The sequence below is a fragment of the Heterodontus francisci genome, chromosome 3 (genome assembly GCF_036365525.1).
Source record: "Heterodontus francisci isolate sHetFra1 chromosome 3, sHetFra1.hap1, whole genome shotgun sequence".
Taxonomy (NCBI): Eukaryota; Metazoa; Chordata; class Chondrichthyes; order Heterodontiformes; family Heterodontidae; genus Heterodontus; species Heterodontus francisci.
In genome coordinates, this window is record NC_090373.1 from 61335698 (window position 1) to 61353033 (window position 17336).

The 17336-nt window shown below is 41.1% G+C and overlaps 1 protein-coding gene across 4 annotated transcripts in view; it reads right to left on the minus strand.

The window, feature by feature from the left end:
* Positions 1-5192: 5192 nt before the first annotated feature.
* rock2a (rho-associated, coiled-coil containing protein kinase 2a) overlaps positions 5193-17336 on the minus strand; it is a 332194-nt gene continuing 320050 nt past the window's right edge. For all 4 annotated transcript variants that reach the window (XM_068022672.1, XM_068022681.1, XM_068022689.1 and 1 more), the window contains 2 exons: positions 17042-17258; positions 5193-7837 (listed from right to left, as the gene is read on the minus strand). In XM_068022672.1, the coding sequence (XP_067878773.1) occupies positions 7834-7837; positions 17042-17258 (221 nt within the window). In that variant the 3' untranslated portion in view covers positions 5193-7833. The remainder of the gene's footprint in view (positions 7838-17041; positions 17259-17336) is intronic.

Genomic DNA, 17336 nt, shown 5'->3' on the forward strand with positions numbered 1-17336 from the left:
AAGCAGCTCAATAATTTCCATCTTCACTGCCTATGGCGCATTATGGGCTGAATGGCGCGGATGTACCATTGACGAGCCCCTGCGATATTCCGCGCAGGGGTGGCCCAATGATGTAGAGGAGGTGGCTGTTCTGTCCCCGGCAACAGCGTCCAGCGCCACTGCTCAAGCATGATGCCATTTTTAAAGGGCTTCAAGCCCTTCAGGTACATTCAAGTTTTTAAAGGTGCCAGCACCCAAAAATTACAAATAAAATGTCAGAATCACTTTCAATCCCCTTTCCAACCCCCTCCCCCAGAGTTATCAATTAATAAAAATAACCCATCCCCCTAAAAAACATATTTGTAAAATTACAAACTTTCACCCTCCAACTTCAGTACCTTTGACCCTCAACCCCTTCCCACCATCCCCACACCCAGTCGGAGCAGTTTTCCCCAATCGTCCCCCCCACCCCCACCCTTCCCCCAACCAGTGGCATGCCTCGGAACTCTGAACATCCACCATGGCAAGTTAATTTACATTTATTTTACTTCATTTTAATATTTAAATGAAAGCCCCACCGCCAAGTGGAGAGGGTAGGGGTTGGCATCGCATCAAGGCCATGCTGCCGCTGGTAAAATGCAGCAGGGCCTTCTTGGTGTTGGAGGCGGGCCTCTCCTGGAAGAATTTTCTGGGCCCCCCACGACCACGACCCCTGATGTCGGAGGGCTCATGAAATTCAGCCCTATTGCTATATCCTGGCAGGACAAAATCACAAATGTGGCAGTCCTCTCAAAGGCAGAGCACCCAAGTGTATTGGCATTAATCAAATAGAGGCAGCAACAGTGGATTGGACACGTCCACAGGATGGAAGACGGTCGCATACCCAAGCATGACATGAAGACCCTAAATGTCGACTATCACACCTAGCTGACAAGAGGGAAATGGCGACACATCCTGTAGACTGGTGTGCACTACCGCAACGACCAGTTGCTACAGCAGCTTGGCAACAGGCGCCAGCATCAAAAACAACAACTTTCAGCAGCACTTGTGGCAAAACCTGCTTCTCAAGGATTGGTCTTCACAGCAATCAACAAAGGTGCGTCAAGAAAAGACACCCTACTTAAATGGATTGTTTGTCCGTCATCTTTCGTAGATGGAAGGATACCAACCAAATAGTAAATAGTATCAAAACAATATTGACTTTCCAAGATAAAATACATTATGGCAAACGAGAACACAACAATTTGCTTCTTTCTTTAGCAGTGGTGGACGCAGAGGAAGAGGGGTCTCAAGGGCATGATCCCAGCCTGGAAGTTAGGTGAACCTGACAAATGATTGAAGAAATATGTCTCATTTGATCGGGCATACCCCGCCAACAATGCCGGGTCCCAGATATGTAGTCAGAAGCTCATCTGAGAGTCAAATATGACACCAAATTTGTGAACAGTCTGGTTTAACTTCAAACAATTGGCAGGGAGAGGGATGCCGTCAGTGGCCAAGGAACGAGTTGTGGCTTTGGTCCACCCAACATCCAACATTTAGTTGGAGGAAATTTCTACTCAACCAGTACTGGATAGCAATCAAGTAATATTTGTGCCACACAAATGCCAGGCAATGACCATTTCCAACAAGAGAGAATCTAATCATCTCCTCTTGACATTCAATTGGAATTACCATTGCTGAATTCTTCACTATCAACAACCTGGGGGGGAGGGGTTATCATTGACCATAAACTTAACTGCACCAACCACATAAATACTATGGCTGCAAGAACAGGTTAGAGGCTGGGAATTCTGCAGCAAGTTACTCACCTCCTCACTCCCCAAAGCTTGTCCACCATCGACAAGGCACAAGTTAGGAGTGTGATGGAATACTCACGACTTGCCTGTCTGGGTGCAGCTCCAATAACACTCAAGAAGCTCAACACCATCCAGGACAAAACAGCCTGCTTGATTGGCACCCCATTAAACTGGCTAACAGCGGCAGCAGTGTTTACTCGCCAAGGATCATTCAACAGCATCTTCCAAACCCATGACCTCAAGCTATTAGAACAAGAAGGGCAGCAGGTGCATAAAAACACCTGGCCATCAAGGCAGCAGTTGACCGAGTATGGCATCAAGGAGCCCTAGCAAAACTGAAGTCAATGGGAATCAGGGGAAAAACTCTCCGCTGTTTGCAGTCGTACCTAGCGCAAAGGAAGATGGTTGTGGTTGTTGGAGGTCAATCATCTCAGCTCCAGGGCATCACGGCAGGAGTTCCTCAGGGTAGTGTCCTAGGCCCAAACATCTTCAGCTGTTTCATCAATGACCTTCCTTCAATCATAACGTCAGAAGTGGGGATGTTAGCTGGCGATTGCACAATGTTCAGCACCATTTGCGACTCCTGAGGTACTGAAGCAGTCCGTGTAGAAATACAGCAAGACCTGTACAATATCCAGGCTTTGGCTGATAAGTGGCAAATAATATTTATGCCACACAAGTGCCAGGCAATGACCATTTCCAACAAGAGAGAATCTAACCATCTCTCCTTGACATTCAATGGCATTACGATCACTGAATCCCCCATCAACATCCTAGAGGTTACCACTGGAGTAGCCATATAAATAGCGTGGCTACAAGAGCAGGTCAAAGGCGAGGAATCCTGCGGCAAGTAACTCACCTCCTAACTCCCCAAAGCCTGTCCACCATCTACAAGGCACAAGTCAGGAATGTGATGGAACACTCTCCACTTGCCTGGATGGGTGCAGCTCCAACAACACGCAAGAAGCTCGACACTAACCAGGACAAAACAGCCCGCTTGATTGGCACCCCATCCACAAACATTCACTCCCTCCACCACCAAGACACAATGACAGCAGTACCATCTACAAGCTGCACTGCAGCAATGCACCAAGGCTCCTTCGACAGCACCTTCCAAACCCACGACCTCTACCAACTAGAAGGACAAGGGCAGCAAATGTATGGGAACACCACCATCTGCAAGTTCTCCTCCAAGCCACACACCATCCTGACTTGGAATTATATCGCCACTCCTTCACTGTTGCTAGGTCAAAATCCTGGAACTCCCTTCCCAACAGCACTGTGGGCATACCTACCTCACATGGACTGCAGCGGTTCAAGAAGGCAGCACACCACCACTTTCTCAAGGACAATTAGAGATGGGCAATAAATGCTGGCCTGGCCAGCAACGCCCACATCCCATGAATCAATTTAAAAAAAAACTTCCAAGTTCCCCTCCAAGTCACACAACATGCTGACCTGAAAATATATTGCCGTTTCTTCACTGTTGCTGGGTCAAAATATGGAACCTGACCTATTTTTGAATGATGTTGTCGAGGGGCAGCGTGCAATTGAGAAATGGGAAGGCTCAAAGGATAGATCCTTGGGAGGAATCAGAAGTAACGTTGGGGGAGCAGGAAGAGATGCCATTGCAGGTGCTTCTTTGGCTATGACTGGATAGATTAAAAATGGATCAGGCAAGGGCAGTCCCACCCAGCTGAACGATAGTAGAGAAGTTTGCTCAACTGTGTCAAAGGCTGCAGACAGGTTGAGAAAGAGGAGGAGGAATAGTTTACCAAGATCATAGTCATATAATGTCATTTGTGACTTTGATAACAGCCATTCCAGTACTGCGGCAGGCAGCAATCCGAAAGTCCCTGTGCAGATTGCACACAGCCGTGCAAAAATTTTTAAAGCGACAGTGCACTCTCCCCAAAAAATTAGAGGGAACGTTGATGGCAGGGGAAGAAACCTGATTGGAAAGGTTAAAACACGAAGTTCTGGGACGGGCACATATCTGGGAGGCCTCAGCAAGTTCAAGGACTTAGGACATGAAAGGGAGGTTGGAGATGGGGTGGTAGCTTGCAAGGAGATTTAAAAGAGTAGCATGATACATTGCATATAAAAGCAATGCACTATTAATATGTGAAGGTTATTAAAGGAAAATAAACATGCAATTTTAGCAGATTCTAAAACTAAGTTTTCTTAATTAGTCCTTACAGAAATGCCAGGTTACCAATTTACAGATGATATTTGAAAATACCATGACCCATAACATGCTGGATCCCAGTTTACCCATCATTAATTAAAAAAAAGCTTGCAAGACACAATCATAGATTCCACATCTGTCAGAGCTAAAAGTTGCTGTCATATTGTACAACCAGAGCACAGCCAACAAGTGTCGACTGTGAAGTGAAATCTGGCAGACGACAGGAGGAATGAAAAGATAGATTTGCATTTTATATAACGCCTTGCATGACCTCAAGATGTCCCAAAGTGTTTTAAAACCAATGAAATACTTTTTGAAGTATAGTCACTAAGGTAGAAAACATGGCAGCCAATTTATGCACAGCAAGCTCCTACAAACAGCAATGTGATAATGACCAGATAATCTGTTTTAGTGATGTTGGCTGAGGAATAAATATTGGCCAGGACACCTTGGACAACTTCCCTGCTCTTCTTTGAAATAGTGCAAGACTGAGGGAGCAGTTAGGGCCTCTGTTTAACGACTCATTGGAGAAATGAAAGAATGGGGAAGGCCTTTTTCCTGGAAAAGACCCTCCTCCCAGTGGCAGTATCAGTCTGGTGTGCTAGTATCAGTCTGCACTGATGATCCCATTTCCTTTCTGACTTATGACACCCCTTGGTTAGAATGAGCCAATCAGATCTGAGAATCATGTTGCTCAACAAATACAGATGCGATTATAATTCCACACCAAAAATTTTAAGTTGAAATAATTCTAAACATTCAAAAGTTATAACAAACTTTAAATAAGGTGAGAAACAGTAACTTTTAGAAAAAAAAGTTCAACCTAAAATTTTACGAAGTTGGGAGAAGCCTGAGATTCAATTCATCAGCAGGAAAAGTCTAATGTTTAGTGCTGAACTACTCAATTCCACTTTTTTCCTTAAATTTTGTCTGGAATCAACTTGCATCTGTGAACAAATATCAACACATAACGCATATTATGATTTTTTCACAGCATCAGAGGATCCTTAGGATGATCACTAAAATGAAAGCAAAATACTGCGGATGCTGGAAATCTGAAATAAAAACAAGAAATGCTGGAAATACTCAGCAGGTCTGGCAGCATCTGTGGAGAGAGAAGCAGAGTTAACGTTTCAGTTCTGAAGAAGGATCACCGACCTGAAACGTTAACTCTGCTTCTCTCTCCACAGATGCTGCCAGACCTGCTGAGTATTTCCAGCATTTCTTGTTTTTATATCCTTAGGATGATCGCCTGCTGCTCCACTAATAGCTGAGCCATACAGATCAGAAAGATTTCCTGTTCCAGTTTGTGCTGGATTAGCTTCTTCCAGCCAAGTTAGTGCTCGTGGAGCTATACCTTACATCATGCCCCTGGGTTAGGTAGGGAAAGATCAGTCAAGTTCCTTGTCCCTATCCAGAGATCCCTGCTGTGTGTCTGCTGTGCAACTAGGCATTGGATGTGGCCAGGACTGGGCTCAGCTATGTTTCCTTAGTCAAATAACCTTTCAACATTCACCAATAGTGCTCTTATCTGAGTAACAGTGACTTGGGTGAAGTACCAGAGCTCGCCTGTGGAATTATACTCCAACAAGGGAGTGAATACAATTGAAAGACTAGTGGGAGAAAAAATTGGCGGAAGAAAAATTAACTGTAGCATGACTACTCTGTCTGAGTATCTGCTCAGAGCTTTAAGTCCCATTGCTATGTTACAAAACTTACCTATCTGCTGGTTCAATTCAGGATAGATTTCTTCCTTCTGATTCACATTTGGAATCTTAATGGATTAATGAGATGTAACAAATCATAAACACAGAACCTCAATCATTCAACTACTTCAACAGGAATTGCCTCATAGTTTATACTAAGAAGCTGAAAACTGTTTTGATGCTGCAAAGAAATGTTCTTAATTGCAGGACAAATAAAAATGTAACAATATAAAAGATGAGGGGTGGAAATTAAGACCGTAAACTTGGAAAAACTATATGAAAGAACAAGACAACTGCGAGATAGGATGAAGCAATGCTTCCTTAAAGCAATATTAAAGCCTCATTAAAAATTCTTGAAACAGAAGAGTTGAAACAAGATTGGATTTCATTTATGTGAACAAAATTTCTCCCCAATAAGGGCATTAAAGACTTCATACAACATGTCAATGTGCATGTATATAAGAATGGGCTGATACCAAATTAACAGCTATGCAAAACAAAAAAATTGGAAGGCTACATAATGGTTTTATTGTCAAATATGTTTACATTATCTTTAGCACACTGTAGTTGTATAAAACATGCATTTCAAGATGATAGCCTATATAAATACAAAATGGCCAAGCCAATATAAATTATGTATTTTTGTAAGATGGCATGTAAAATAATATATGTATGAGTACCCCATTTGCAAGGCATCAGCTTCCCAGCTACACATTAGAGTCCTCATAACAAACTACTGCAACTGTACTAGAGTCTACACTACAGCTACAGTATTAGAGAACTCTATACAAACTTTTAAAATACACCTACAGTATGACTTCAGTTAAATCATTTCAGACTTTGTGAAAATCTTATATATGTGCTGTGAGATTGTAGTAAAAATAACAGACACGGATACTCTTTTTTTTTTAGAAATAATAATGAAAATAAAACATCTAGACTGGTACACAAACCAAGGCAAATAAGGTTTCATAGCACTTAGTGAGTCTAATGGATTACAAATTCCATAAATTTGCTATTACAGTAATATAACTGAATGGGCCAATACCATGTCATTCCTTTATAATTCTTAGTTTACAATGGGTAGTAACAGTTGTACATTAGCTAGTTCCTTTTAAGATTCCATACTTGAAATAATTTCTTCAATAATTTTATAGAAACACATTCAAAATTGGCCAATGCAAATGGTTACATGTAAAAATAGTGCACTATTTTTCTTAACAATAAACTTTCATTTAATTTCCATTATAACAGTCATCAGTAAACTTCAATTTAACAGGATGGGCAAACATTTAGAAAAATGTTAAGTTAAGGCGTTATTTAGATATGAAATGGAAATCACAGGTTGCCCATTATAAAGTGTGTATTTCTGACTGATAACATTCTCCAAATTTCCTCAATCTGAAGGACTGCAGTTTCCCCACATTCCTTTCAGATACAGCTTCCTATAATATGCTCATAAGCAAATCTGTTAAACTCTATGGCTTTATACAAGTGCATAGATGCAACTGTGATAACAAAAGCTTGTTCTTTATACATACAAATGATGTACTTTGTGTCAAGACAACTGAAGGTTTCCTTTGACTAATTACTATTCTGTATAAAACTGAAAAGGTATGATTGACTCTCTGTAATTTCAAAGCTCTCTTGGGCTGTTCCAACATAACATACTTTCACATGACCATCTGGTACATTTGGTTTCTTATTCTAGTTCAACTGATGTAACCTTCTCACAAATTCATCATTCATCTTTACAATATTCCAGTCTATTGGACAGTGGCACATTTCCCCCATCCTGTGTCCCAACCAATCTAGTGTTTATTTAACTTGGTTGCCAAGTAGTATCACATTCAAGAAAGCTTTGTGTACATCATGCATAACAAGCAACCTGCGGGCATTTTTACATCAACTTCTATTGCTGTCTGGGATTGCAGCAGACCAATACTGTTCCCAGGTTTAGAATTTTACATTGCTACAAAGTGCTGTAAACCATTGTGTAACTTTTGATACGTAGACAGTCATGTTTAGCTCTTTCTTATAAAATAAATTGCAGCATTTTGTGCACTCTTGTCTGAATGTCAAAAAGTATATTATGCAGTCTTTTTTTTTGTTTAGGAAGGAAACCCATCATCTTGACCAGTATGACTGCATTCCCCAGCAGTTAGCTGAAAAAGAAACAAAACATAAATGGAATTAAAACATGTCTTTAACTGAGGACTAGAATACCAAACACGTCCACTAATTGTTGCGTCCACCTATCACCAACTGATATTTCATTTAGTGTCTATTTTATATTGAATTTTGCCACAAAAAAGGGAAAAAAAGAAGATGTACTAAATAAGGAAATGCTGTTTAAAACACATTATGCTGGTAGCATACTTTTATTCCATCACAACATTACTTATGAAAATCTTGCTGAAAAGTTGAAAATGCTGAATTCATACTTATTACTGTCAAAATGCTATCAATGTCCCATTTTTGAAGAAACACAACACTGAGAATTGAACAATAAGGCATGAAGCATGGCTGAGGTACAATCAATGATATTACAGGGGAGCTTTTACTTACAATGTCTTGCATAGTATTTACAGAACAGTAACAGGCTATTCGGCCCAACAGGTCCACGCTAGTGGTTACGCTTCACACAAGCGTAACGAGTTTGACAATCAAGAATCTTGAATGTTATAGTTTTATAAGGAATCCATCAGAATTTCATTCAGATTTGGCAAGTTCTGCAGAATCTTCTCAAAGTCATCAGAACATGGAAATTACTATCTAATGCTTAATCATGCACAATTTTGCACAAATTAGTAATTTGGACTCTCCACATAAAAAGTAATCCTTCATAATACAAAGAAAAGTTACATGAGTCTTCACATATCATGACTTTTAATTGTTATCTTTGTGTTCCTGTTTAGGTAATTCAGATAGATTTAATTTGGAAAATTAATTGTGATTACCAATTTATAGTCATGCTGGATAAGCAAGTGTTTTAAATAACTTGCTATCAGCTATGGTGACCAAAACCAGAGCAGATGAAGGTGACTAAGGTTCACTACTGTTGACTACTGCCAAGGTCACAAGTGCAGACTTCCTTTAGGGGCACCACTTAAGAGTCCAGTTAGTCATGAAACTGCGAATACACTGTGCCAGAAGGTAGCAATCTCCCACACAGCAAGCTCCTGCCCTTCAACTATGCTACCTCAGGCTGATGCTGAGCAGAGGTTAGATATTCCCCCATAAGGAAGGATGGGGAAAAAATGAAACTATCAGGAACCCTAACTACTTTTGCACAATTCTTAGTATTTGACTATATAGGACATTGTCAGGAGCGTGGCATCAATTTCATTAGCTTGCCTTCTTAGATGGCAATTAGGTAAGGTGGGAGATTGGAAGGGGAAAAAGAACAGGGATATTAATAAACTAGTTAATAAAATCTGTAAAGATGATCTGATCGTATCTATTTTTCATTTCAAAGCATCTGACATACCATTACACAACTAGGTGCAAACTCAAATTAGTGCAAGACAATCTACTGGGAAGACGTGTAGATTTTGCATCAATGCATATGTGGTGGCATAACTACACTCTAAAATAACACGAAAATTATCAGCTGCAGTCCAGTTGTTCAACCATATAATGAGTAGAGTCTACTAGACAGTAATGCACTCTGATTCAGCAAATGCTTTTATAATTTGATGGGGTGCCAACTATCTGCGTGCCAAACTGCGTAAGCAGTATGCAATAGACAGAGCTAAGCGATCCCATAACCAACGGATCAGATCGAAGCTCTGCAGTCCTGCCGTGAATGGTGGTGGACAATTAAACAACTAACTGGAGGAGGTGGCTCCACAAATATCCCCATCCTCAATGATGGGGGAGCCCAGCACATCAGTGCGGAAGATAAGGCTGAAGCATTTGCAACAATCTTCAGCCAGAAGTGCCGAGTTGATGATCCATCTCGGCCTCCTCCTGAAGTCCCCAGCATCATAGATGCCAGACTTCAGCCAATTTGAATCACACCGCGTGATATCAAGAAACGACTGAAGGCACTGGATACTGCAAAAGCTATGGGCCCTAACAATATTCCAGCAATAGTACTGAAGACCTGTGCTCCAGAACTTGCCGCACCCCTAGCCAAGCTATTCCAGGGCATCTACCCTGCAATGTGGAAAATTGCCCAGGTATGTCCTGTACACAAAATGCAGGACAAATCCAACCCAGCCAATTACCGCCCCATCAGTCTACTCTCTATCATCAGTAAAGTGATGGAAGGTGGCATCAACAGTGCCATGAAGCAGCACTTGCTTAGCAATAACCTGCTCAGTGACACTCAGTTTGGGTTCCGCCAGGGCCACTCAGCTCCTGACCTCATTACAGCCTTGGTTCAAACATGGAGAAAAGGGCTGAACTCAAGAGGTGAGGTGAGAGTGACTGCCCTTGACATCAAGGCAGCATTTGACCGAGTATGGCATCAAGGAGCCCTAGCAAAACTGAGGTCAATGGGAATCAGGGGGAAAACCCTTTGCTGGCTGGAGTCATACCTAGCACAAAGGAAGATGGTTGTGGTTGTTGGAGGTTAATCATCTGAGCTCCAGGACATCACTGCAGGAGTTCCTCAGGGTAGTGTCCTAGGCCCAACCATCTTCAGCTGCTTCATCAATGACCTTCCCTCAATCATAAGGTCAGAAGTGGGGATGTTCGCGGATGATTGCACAATGTTCAGCACCATTCGTGACTCCTTAGATACTGAAGCAGACCGTGTAGAAATGCAGCAAGACCTGGACAATATCCAGGCTTGGGCTGATAAGTAGCAAGAAACATTTATGCCACACAAGTGCCAGGCAATGACCATTTCCAACAAGAGAGAATCTAACCATCTCTCCTTGACATTCAATGGCATTACGATCACTGAATCCCCCATCAACATCCTAGGAGTTACCAATGACCAGAAACTGAACTGGAGTAGCCATATAAATACCATGGCTACAAAAGCAGGTCAGAGGCTAGGAATCCTGAGGAGAGTAACTCACCTCCTGACTCCCCAAAGCCTGTCCACCGTCTACAAGGCACAAGTCAGGAGTGTGATGGAATACTCTCCACTTGCCTGGATGGGTGCAGCTCCAACAACACTCAAGAAGCTCGACACCATCCAGGACAAAGCAGCCCACTTGATTGGCACCCCATTTACAAACATTCACTCCCTCCACCACCGACGCACAGTGGCAGCAGTGTGTACCATCTCCAAGATGCACTGCAGCAATGCACCAAGGCTCCTTAGACAGCACCTTCCAAACCCACGACCTCTACCAACTAGAAGGACAAGGGCAGCAAATACATGGGAACACCACCACCTGCAAGTTCTCCTCCAAGTCACACACCATCCTGACTTGGAACTATATCGCCGTTCCTTCACTGTCGCTGGGTCAAAATCCTGGAACTCCCTTCCTAATAGCACTGTGGGTATACCTACCCTAAATGGACTGCAGCGGTTCAAGAAGGCGGTTCACCACCACCTTCTCAAGGGCAATTAGGGATGGGCAATAAATGCTGGCCTGGTCAGTGTCGCCCACATCCCAATAATGAATTAAAAAAAACTACAGGAGTTAATACTTTTTTGCCTTAATTCCTGAATTAAGTATCAGCTAAATTCATTATTATATCTGCAGCTTTATTAACATCTATATTGGCACAATGCTTTTCTAAAACTTAAAAGAGTCTCCTTTATTATCTTCAAAACTGCAAATCGACAGAACAGATAGAAGCACATGCACAGTGAAAACAAAACACACCAGATACAATAATTTGCATGCTTGCAATAAACACACATATTAGCATGTGTTTTGTATGTACCAGTGGCAGATACACAACCATAACTAAGGGCAGTTAATCATCAAGTGCACATTCAGACTGAAAAAAATTCAAACTAAATTATCCAGAACATTTCAATAAAAGCCAATTAATTGTTAAGTATGCATAAAATCTTTATACACATGTACAGCATAAAATAAGTTTTTTTTTGTTTAACATCTAGAAGACTAGAAGCTAAAATAATCGCTACTAATGTCAATTAGATTGTAACTATACCAAAGATTCACTGATAAGCAGCAACAAGTACTGTTGTCATTCCAAATATTTTAGTTTACCCTGCCCTGGTCACATTAAGGGAGATTTTCCTGGGTGCACCCTGGGAAATCTCCACTATAATCTTTAATTATTTCACTTCAGATCTTCAGCTCTTTCTGTTAAAATCACTACCCTGAAAATCTCAAATCAATGGGCTGAATTTTACCCCGCCCCAGTGGGTCGGATAGTGGCGTGGGGGCAGTGAGGCCTACCCGCCCTGCTTCCGCCTCCGGCCATTCAAAGCCCGGGGACCCGTAAAATGCGGGACGGATCCTCGGGCTAGGCGGAAGCAGGTTCGCCACTGACTTTCAAATCAGTGGTGAATTCCCGTCCGCCTAAGGTAAAATCCAGCCCAATGAGTCTAACAGTTACAGAACTTTGAAGCAAAATTAATATCTTAATTAGCTGAACATCTCAGCTTGTAATTCCAGAATCTATGACAAAACTGGTGGGCAAAATTGCAAGAAATCCTTTCTCTGCCTTTCTTGTCTGTGGTGAAAGCTGTTCTTGAATAAAGATGATGATTCAAAATAGCTTGCTACAGTTTCCACACAGTCAGAAAAGAGAGAAAATGGCATATATTTGTTTACAAGGTCACAAAAATCACCACAAATCCAAAGAAAGCTCAGATTGATTCTATCCTCAAGAAATAACAGAACTTCAAATTCAGTCATTAGTAAAATAAGTTGCAATATATTTAATTCATGGTAATATTTCATGGTAGATTGGCCATTTCATAACTGCAAATAGCAGAGAATGGTCAACACTTTTTTTTGTTTTAGGGAACCAGTAATCAAGTGGTAGGATCTGTGTCTCAAAACACAAAACTGAATACAACACAAATAGTTTTTAAAATGACTATTTATTAAAAGAGAAATCACAATATTTTCTGCTAAATTACTTCTGAAAACTATTGGGATAAAGTATTTCCATCACTGGCTTATTGATGAAAACCAGGCACTGAATTATCAGTCTGCACTGCCTATAGCATCCAAAATAACTGTCAGCTACGTTGATGGTTAAAATATTATACTCATTGTAGCAATCACAGTCTACTGCTAGAAAACTACGTTCTTGCAATTGCTGCTTTCAATGAAAATTATGGTATTGCACAAGCCAAATCATGCTTCATTTAAACATCACTGCAGACTTCAAAACCAACAATTTGATAGGTTACCCCAATCAGGTAAAACAACTTCTTCAAAAATCAAAAACATCATCATCATCATCATCATCAAATGGCCAGTCCCAGTCTTTAAAGGCCATATCAAGCAATCTGTAACAGTTCAGGGAATGCAAATTGATTTAGTCAATGCACATCAATTCAGTTATCATATTTACATTTCTTTACAATGAGTAACCTTTTTTTCCCCCCAATCATATAACTCCTCTGTCTAGACCCACATATGGAAAATGGCAATTGGACAAGGGATTAGAAAGCTGGCTATGACCATGGAACTGGGTCACTGCCTTCCGGAGGCAGGAGTGAATCAACAGTACACATCTTGTATTCCTCTGTCAAACGCAAAAGAAATTACACAGTTGAAATTATTTATCCTTATTATACAAATGCAGGAGCTGACTGAATCTAGATAACAATTTTAGTAGATATATGATCTGGTGACTTTTAAGATCTAAACAGGGTCCATATTGCATTTCAAAGCACGAATTGGGAACTCAAAGCATAATTTCAATTTGCATGCAGATTACAAAGATGCAGATGCAAAAATATCATGCCGGACAAAGTGGTTAGGACAAAACTCTTAAAATTAGTGTTGGTGCATGCTAAACAAAATGAAAGTGACCCTCTAAACTTACTGGTGCTATTAAAATGTGTCAATGTAGGATGATTCGAAGAATGGGGCCAGAGTCAGAACTACAAGAATAGCAATAAAGATGGAAAAAAGCAAATATTTACATGTTAGAGTGTATTAAGAACATAGTATGACAGCGCCTGGATAGCTCCCTCATGGCTTAGTGAGTTTATTAAATGAGTTGCAGAACCATATAGATAATGGAAAGTACCAGATCAATCCCTGGTCTGTGTCAAGTTAGCTGATCTCATAGCTATCAACATTAGATGCAGTACAAGTGATCTTCCTGGGTTGGATTAGGAATGGAAAGAAATCAGTCAAAGCTTCAGCTCCTCATCACTATCCAACAACTGCTGGTGGAAATGGGTGTAACTTATGAACAGGGTCAAACTAGGCTGTGATGCTCCTTATTGCCAATTACTGTCAAGGCTCACACTTTAACACTGTAATAGCTGCAGAAGGATGCCCAGAAACCATATACTGGCAAAAGGAGTTGATGTTTCAAGAGGGATGGGATAATACTGACAAATGCATGCAATCACACCTCAAATATATGGAGTATTAGTAAAATAGTTCACTCTACATTAAATTGATGAAGAGTGCTATAGAACACTTAAAAAAAAAAATTGCAGTTGTGGTTGGCTGTTCAGAAGGTTCAAGGAGCATCAGAGTAACCCTCATTTCTTTATAGAAACACTTCAATGGCAATCCAGAAACACAGGTGATATAGAATCTGCTTCCCAACTAAGTGGTTGCAACTTTAAGCCCCGACAATGCCTTGCTTCCATTCTTGTAGTTTGTCAGCTATACCCAAGGACCTTCTGTATGATGAGGTAGCCGGTGCCAGATGACCAGTGGGGCACCCAAATCTCCACTTCAAGGATGCTTGCAAGCATGACATGAAGGCCCTAAACGTTGACTATCACATCTAGCTGGCAAAAGAGGGAAACAGCAACACATCCTGTGGACTGGTGTGCACTACCACGACGACCAGTTGCTTCAGCAGCTTGGCAACAGGCGCCATCAAAAACAACAACTCTCAGCATTACTTGGCAGCTTCATGTGCAGCACTTGTGGCAGAACCTGCCTCTCAAGGATTGGCCTTCACAGCCATTAGCAAAGGTGCACCAAGAGAAGGCACCCCACCTAAATGGATTGCTTGCTGCGTGTCCATCATCTTTCATGGATGCCAACCAGTAATAGATGGAGTGCAAGAGTATACTGACACCTTGATGGTTAAAAAAGTAATAGTTTAGAAATGCCAGCCATCTGGGTAGAAAAGAGCTACTCCAAATAAGGAAATCATAAAATTAGGGATGCAAGCAAACACATTTTTAATGCAGTTTCTTAAAAAAAAACTTACTATTCCAATTCTATCTACCCAGATACATTACTTGTGCCTCCTTGCTGCCTGTCACACACAAAAAAGGCACAATTTAACCCCTTTCTGAAAGTTATTTCCCACCCATTTGAAGGTCCCTCTTATGTCTGAATTATTTTCTGACGAAGGGAATGGGAATTTTCCTGTTCACTTGGGATATCAAGGAAAGTATGGCATGGCGAATTTTGACCACCCTTCCTCCGAGGAAATGCTTCACTTTCTACCTGTGCCTTCCCATGCAGTTTTGCTCATGCGATTTCAAAGGTTAGAACCTGCAGGTATCACGCCATGGTGTAGCACATAAGTACACCACTGCTTCGGTTTCAGTCAGACATATCTATTTGCCCATCTCAGGTAGCACTGCCTAGCCTGTAGACTTCTCCAAGGTATTGTGAATGCTGCCTACCAGAGAAGGAACCAATTGAGCGATGCATGAAGGGTTTGAAGAATTCTGCCAACCTGAAAAGACTCTTTTCTCTCCCTCTTGTGAAGAATGCAAATGTTAGTTAAGACCAAGAATCAAATTTTGGTTTCCTATGCCGTCAGTAAAAGCAAATCCTTGCATTTAAAAATGATTACAGTTTCAAGCTGTATGGCTCCACAATTTTTATTCAAATGTTGGGACATTTCAATGAGAAACAGAATTATGGGGAGAGGAGTTAAATTGGTTTGCCATACTGGTAAAATGTAAATTGTGTATCATGTCCTTCATTTGACCATGACATTGTTCCACAACACAGCATAGTGTTTTTAAATGGCCAGCAGTAGGACAAATTATTAGCAGCAGATGGTATTGCTTTTCGGGAAAAGTAAGAGTGCTTTCAATGTAGCAACAATCAACATATGGAAATGTAAATGGAAAAGGAAAGCCATCACAATAGACAGCACAAGAGTATACTAGATTGCTGAAAGTCTAGGCAGTTCTAACCAAAGCAATTTTACATTGGGGTTGGCTGTGGAAATGGAAGGCTGGAAATGAAACCAAAGAATACAATGTGGAGAAGAGAGGAGCTACTTGAGAATATGAAAGGTCATGACCTGAAACATTAACTCTGCTTCTCTCCACAGATGCTGCCTGACCTGATGAGTATTTCCAGCATTTTTTATTTTTGGTTCAGATTTCTAGCATCAGCAGTATTTTGCTTTTGCCATACTTGAGAGGTTTGGGTTCTACGAGCTTAGCTTCAACAGTAGAGGGGGGGGGGTGAAAAAGTTAAGAACGGAGTAAGCAATCAGGTTCTTGACAAGAGAAATCTGGGTTTCAATACTGGAATATATTAGCTTCAGAACAAGAACAAATTGGATGGATGTTAAAAGACTGCAAAAAAAACAAAGATGAACCTTATATGTGCCGGAATGAATGCCTTTTGCTGAGCAACATATAATTTAAAAGGTGGGGTGGTGAGGAGAGAAACTCAAGGAAGAGCTGTTCGGAAGTAGTTTTATACACATTTGTTCTTGGAAAGTGGGCAGCACTGTCAAGCCAGCATCTATTGCCCTGAGGGAATTACGAGAGTTAACCATGCAGTGTGGGACTAGAGTACCACGTAGGCCAGAGTAGGTAGGAGTGGCAGGTTCCCTTCCCTGAAAGACATTAATTAAGCAGCTGAGTTTCTATGACAACCAGAAGCTTTGGCAGTCTTTTTTGTTGTTATTGCTAATTCACTAATTATCAGATTTATTGAATTCAACTTCACAAGTTGTCATGTTAGGAACTGAACTCAAGACCTGTGGGTTGCTAGCCCAACAATATAACCAACTCCCTGGCAATTGAGGCGAAGCAACAACATTTAGAAGGGTTATAAAATCAAGAATTAGATGAGTTGGTTTTTAATTTAGATAATTGTGGGGACACACATCTTTAAACTTGGAAAAAACACTTATTTGGAAACTGCAGATGCTGTTCAGTCTTCCGAATGTTGCAAGAACAACTTTGTCAGTGAATAACTTTGTGAAGAAAGGGCTGCACTAGTTTATAATGTATCTCAGTCTACAATCCCCACTGATGTCCAATATGTAGGCTTAAAATTAACAGACCAATATTTTACCTGGGCTTCGTTGAGGGAAGCTGTCGGCTCGGCCGCCTCATGGATTGGTTAGGTGGAACCCGCATTGAGGATCTAGGTGAAGATCTGTGGAAGTTGGGATCATGTGCAGGAGGTTTCTTTGGAATCTTTTTCACCAGTCGGCTCACCCACTTCTGTTGTTCTTCTGTTGAATTAGCTAGTAACAGCAGATCTTTTGCGGATGAAACATCATAGTTCACTGAAAAAGGAGAAAGAACTAGTTTAATGATCTTCAATACTGATCAAATTTAACTGTTGTGTTAGCCTCTCTCAGTAG